This window comes from Lissotriton vulgaris, chromosome 7 (assembly GCF_964263255.1).
Source record: "Lissotriton vulgaris chromosome 7, aLisVul1.2, whole genome shotgun sequence".
Classification (NCBI taxonomy): domain Eukaryota; kingdom Metazoa; phylum Chordata; class Amphibia; order Caudata; family Salamandridae; genus Lissotriton; species Lissotriton vulgaris.
The window spans coordinates 66427886-66433949 of record NC_141695.1 but is presented as its reverse complement, the minus strand read 5'-3'; the positions used below and the strand labels follow the sequence as shown (position 1 = coordinate 66433949).

The following is a 6064-nucleotide window of genomic DNA, read 5'->3' as shown; positions in this document are numbered from 1 at the left end:
GCTAATATTATGAAGGATATTTAAGCTGAATCTGGGGTGGAACTATTTATTAACATACTTTAGAGATGAGCTTGCTGAAACTGTCTTTGAGTGAAGATAAGGATGAAGTAGTCTAGATTTTAAGATAACTGGTAAGTGACTGAAGCATAGCCTTTGTGCCCCTAAATGGATGAAATGGAAGACCAATCAGCTGCTGCAACAAATATAAATACTTACTAAAACAAATATAAATACATTCATTAAGTCTAAAGCATTTGCTTTATCATAGTGTTTGATGTGTTTATCATTAATAATGCAACAGATATGATAAATGATAGTGTACCTTTTCATTAGGCTTCTTATCATACCCTTTATTGAAATGTGTTTCATTTATTTTCAGGTTGTCTGTGAATCCAGTTCAGCTGTATCACTGAACAGATGGGAGAAGAAAATCAGAGCTCAATAAACTATTTCTTGATAGTGGGATTTTCAGAATTTCCACAGCTTCAAGTTCCACTCTTTGCTGCGTTTTTACTAATTTACCTGGTCACTCTGTCAGGAAACCTTCTTATTATGTTAACAGTTTATGCTAACTCACATCTGCACACTCCCATGTACTTCTTCCTCACAAATTTGTCCTTCATAGATATATGTTACATTTCAGTCCCTTTTTCTCAGATCTTGGCTTGCTTCTTCAGGGAGGCAGTGCATATTTCCATGACTGAATGTTTAATGCAGGTGTATTTTTTCTTGGGTGTGACAGCTACAGAGTTTGCAATGCTTGCAGTGATGGCTTATGATCGATATGTAGCCATCTGCAACCCTTTGAGATATTTGACCATTATGAGTAAGTGTGTGTGCATGCAGTTAGCAACAGGAAGCTGGACTGTTGGTTTTGTGGTTACTCTAGGTTACACTGTTCTTATTTCCAGGCTCTCCTTCTGTAAGAACCACACACTCAATCACTTCTTTTGTGATATAACAGCTCTGCTGAAGATTTCTTGCACCAGTACTCGCAGTGTTGAGTATTTTATCTTTACAGTTGGGAATTTATATACAATGACAACATTTATTTTAATCATCACATCATATGTCAAAATCACTTTGTCCATTCTGAAAATTAAGTTTAAAGGGGGGAGGCACAAGGCCCTCTCAACATGTACCTCCCACCTCACTGTTGTTATTTTGTTCTACGGATCCCTTTGTGCCACATATTTGCGACCAACATCAACATATTCAATGAAGGAGAACAAGATTGTGTCTTTGATCTACTTCACTCTTACTCCACTGTGCAACCCCATCATATACAGCCTGAGCAATACAGAATTTAAAAATACCTTGAAAAACAACAAGAACACACCAGTTGTAAAATAAGTCTTGTAATGTCAATGATGGTAAAACAACTTTACTGTCCATTGGAAAGTCATGTTTTCAACGTTTAAGGTAACACAGTGTTACAAGTTATTAGATTAATCTCTATTATGTGTATTATTTCCTCCATTAAAATGTGCTTCCTTTATCTGTTTTGTACTGAAGAATGAATGTGCTTTCACTTTTTATGTACATAGTGATTTTCTATTTTTGAAAGGAACATGTCTACCAAATATTAAATAAAAAAGTGCATCTTGTGATGAAATGAAATGACTTATCTAAAACATTATTAAGAATAAGATTACAAATTACGTTTTATATATTTAATTAGTTCAAATGTTGAAAAGGTAATTTAATATTGAGATTATATGAACTTTATATTGACATCTTCGTGAATTAGATATATTATGGAAATGTTTCTATTGAAGTGCACTTAACAATTGTTAACGACTTGTATTTATTTCGGACAAGTCTACAGCTGAAAATATGATTACAGAGTCTTCACAGTAGTTGCATAGTTGTCTATTTAAACATAATGTTACTTCACTGATGTGAAAGCACTGGGCTTCCCTTATTTTAAAAATAGGCCTCTTAAAAACCCCAATGTAGACCAATTGAGTTTTAAAGGTATTTTTTAAACAAGATACAAACTGAAAACATATGAATGTATTTTCTGCAGTAAACAGCGTAGTAAAAATATATTCATATTTTAATACACAAATCGGATGTTTATTTAAAAAATATGTAAAGCAGCTGGAGATGGTAGTAAACAGTTGGCGCTTTTTTAGGTAAGAACCCAGGGGCCATATGTATCAAATTTGTCTTTTGCGATTCTCAAATAGCGATTTTTCGCGAATCGCTTTTTGAGAATTGCAAAATGCTATGTATGTAGGATTTGCAATAAATTTTGCGAATCCTACATATTCCTTAATTGCGAATCTCAAATTGCAATTCGCAATTAAGGAATACCTTCCCATTCATTCCTATGGTCCTAGAGGCCCATAGGAATGACTGAGAGGACATTCTCAGTTTGCGATTCTCAATTAGAGAATCGCAAATTGAGAATGTAATTTCAAGGGTACAAGGGTGTCAAAAGGACACCCTGTTGCACCCCTGAAAATAAGCATGGGTGCACATGTGGCACACATACATGCCCTAAGGGCATGTATGTGCATCACATGGCACTTTGAAAAATTCAAAAAAGTGCATTTTTCAAAGAAATCGCAAATTACGACCAACTTGAAGTTGGTGGTAATTTGCGATTCCTTAAGGCGAATTTGCACTTTTTTGGTGCTTCTTACTTTGCATTTAAGGAATCGCAAAATTTGTGATTCCTTACATACAATCGCAAAATAAGGAATCGCAAATTTAGCGATTCCTTATTTTGCACGCAGATTTGCATCATACATACCATTTAGCAAAAATGAGATCGCAAACGCCGAAATTCTGCAAATTTCGGCATTTGCGATCGCATTTTTGCTTGATACATATGGCCCAAGAACTTTAAGGTTTGTAGTGTGGTGGGTTTTGTTCCCTTTCAGGGTTCACATCAGGCAAATTGTTGTTGACTCAATATTCCCGCTTTGAGGGCAGATTGTATGGGTGATGTTAGATCTGTAGCATCCATTACTGCACTGCTATTCATAGATTACTGCTTGAGAATTCCACAGCTCTGTTCCATAATAGGATGATAGATCATCATTCTTCAAAGCAAGGACAAGCTGTGTGAATGGATGCCTCCTCTTTAGGTGGCATTATATAATGGTAAAGATACATTTCAATCAGAAGATGCAGCAGGGGAAAGAATATGTCTCTGTAACAAAAAAACACACATAATAATATAGCCAAAGAGAAAGGATCTATTTAAACCTAAACAACCCACAGCAATCCTAAATCACTCCCTTTAAGGTTCTTCTATGGCGCTGTCTCAATCAATGAATAATTTCTCAGACAATTGTGAGGGTCACCTCAAAAGCAGAATTCCAACATAATCAAATAAAGCACCTGAATGAAACCATGGTTGACCGGGTTGAATAAACTTTTAAGGCACAGATTATCACCTGTGAGGGTATCCATGCACCAGAGAAAGAACATAGGTCTGAAGGTTCTCCCAGTAGAACATTCAGGTCTTCTGCTTGATGCAGGAGTCAAGGAGTGATGTGGCCGTCCTGCTATGAAGAAGGACTTTGTTCCAGCTTTCGACAGTGATGAAGGTGAAAGCGCAAAGCCCTGTCTTCTTTATGCAGATTTGGGGGATTTGTGTGCGGTACAGATCGGTGGAGCATAGATGTCTGGATGGTTGCTTAGGTGGGCTGGCCCAGTATCATGGAGGGCTTTGAATGGAAAACTTCCATAATAACTCTCTCAAACTTTGGATAAACAAATTTGCCTCTTTAAAGAGTAAATGGATAACCCTAAATAATTTAGGAGACAACATATTCTGTCCACTGTTAAAATTCACTCAGAAAAATAGGGATCTATTAGCACAGTGTTGATCAATGTATGGCTGTCAGAAACTCTCTAGCCTATTGAAGCCATTTTTGCACTGAGAAGCTCAAGATGACACTGCCTGAAAAGACAGATTGGAATATCTGAAGAAACAATATAGACAAAGTGGGCAAATTCTGATGATCCAACTTCACGGTGCTTTCAAGAGATTCTGAATTATTTAGACCGAGGATTTAAGGAACTGTTATTATTTCTGAAAGTAAAGATTTGACTTCACTCAAATGTTAGCCAGAACATAGAACAGAGGCACAATATGTGAAAACAACTACAGTTTAAATTCCATCAAAAGGGAAAACAGCATACATAATATTTCAGAGAACATAGATTCAAGGGGGAAGGGAAGGTCTCGGGACTCCAAAATGATATACTCCTGGAAAATCGCAGCAAAGGATGTGCCTCACCAGGGGCATCTACAGAGAGAGATTGAGAGAAGGGTAAAGAGATGTTCCTCAGGGAAATGACTGAAGGAGCATGATAGGTACTCTTTTGACAGATTTCCTGCATCCTGTCTTTAATTGAGGGGATCAGTATGCTTTACCATACTGGGTGCACTATCTATTACACTGGGTCGAGCTCTTGTTGAAAGTAATTGTGGTTATGATTTGGGAAAGTCCATTTTTTCTTACATGAAGGTGCTAGGTCTGGAGGTTTCATCATAGACAGATCTAATGGCAACTCTGTAGTATTTTCTGTGACAGAATGTATTCTGTCCTTGCCACACTTAATCTTCTTCTTTACCCTTTGTGTATCAATTTAATAAAGATTGTATTATGAAATAGAAACATGTTTAAAATGTCTGAGGGACAAGGCCAGACTAATGCATGTTAAGGAAAATTACTAGGACCACTCACCTAAGCAAACCTCTAGCTTAGCATGCTTGGAACAGTGCTATTCCTCTGCATAAAAACTTTGCTAGAAAAACACATTTTCATATGAGCATATTCAGAGTGTTGCTGGTGTTGTAGGATTCTTTGTACAAGAGCTATATCTATCTATCTATCTATCTATCTATCTATCTATCTATCTATCTATCTATCTATCTATCTATCTATCTATCTATCTATCTATCTATCTATCTATCTATCTATCTATCTATCTATCTATCTATCTATCTATCGAACTATCTATCTATCTATCTATCTATCTATCTATCTATCTATCTATCTATCTATCTATCGATCTATCTATCTATCGAACTATCTATCTATCTATCTATCTATCTATCTATCTATCTATCTATCTATCTATCTATCTATCTATCTTTATAATTTTCGTTCATGATTACATTTAACATATTTAATCCATGAGCAATTGATGTTGTTACCCTAATTAATAGGCAAAACATTGTAAAGTTAATTTAAATGTGTTTACTGTTTTATTATATACAAGTTTAGTGTTCTTCAGAAACATAATATAATCTCAGCATGATCTTGACTTTTTGCAGATAGTGCAAAAAGTTCTAGTTTCCTCTTCTTTTTCATAATCTTTGAAAGACAAGATTTTTATGAATGCATTTACATACTCATCTAGACACGTTTAATTCATGGTCTTACCTCTTAATGTCCTGGTAAGTCAACTCATTACAAGGAACTATATGCACTATGCGGAGTTGAAAAACATGCTTGTGTGTTTATAGGAAAATTCAGTCTCTTGTTTTTTCCAAAGTGATAATTCTTTGTATGGTGTATTTAGTGCATTTTTAATACAATGGCCTTCCTGGAAGGAGTATCTTAAAAATATGTATGGCGCAAAGTCAGTGATTTTGATGATAGCATCAACATTTAAAATGATACAGGATGTTATAGTTTGGAAATAGAATTAGGAAAACCTTACAAATTCACTGAAAATAAATAAAGGTTACAGGGATTTTACACTTAGGTTTAGATTTTACACACTTAAAATCATAGAAATTCAGCAGATATTGTTAGTTGAGCTATTATAACTTGTCCCTCAACAATGTACTGCTTATGACCTTACATATTACATCACTAATGACATGGTCAGTGACTTCAATGATGGCATCAATAGAGACATCTGAAATCAAACTGCGCCAAAGTTATTAGCAAAACCAAAAACGTTCTTTCCTATGGAAACTACATCCGAACTATAATCCCCTTCTGGCAACCAACAGTTCCTCCTTTCAACTGTCCTCATATTCCCGTAGCCTTGTGACAGCAGTGTGGGTCCAGGTGAGGAACACACCAAT

General features: G+C 35.6%; 1 protein-coding gene across 1 annotated transcript; it reads left to right on the top strand.

Annotated features, from left to right (window-relative positions):
* Positions 1 to 417: 417 nt before the first annotated feature.
* On the top strand, positions 418 to 1504 carry LOC147700748 (olfactory receptor 5V1-like). The gene has a single exon (XM_086928472.1). It carries the CDS (start codon positions 418 to 420, stop codon positions 1351 to 1353), a length of 936 nt encoding a protein of 311 aa, XP_086784598.1. The 3' UTR covers positions 1354 to 1504.
* The last annotated feature ends 4560 nt before the right edge of the window (positions 1505 to 6064 follow it).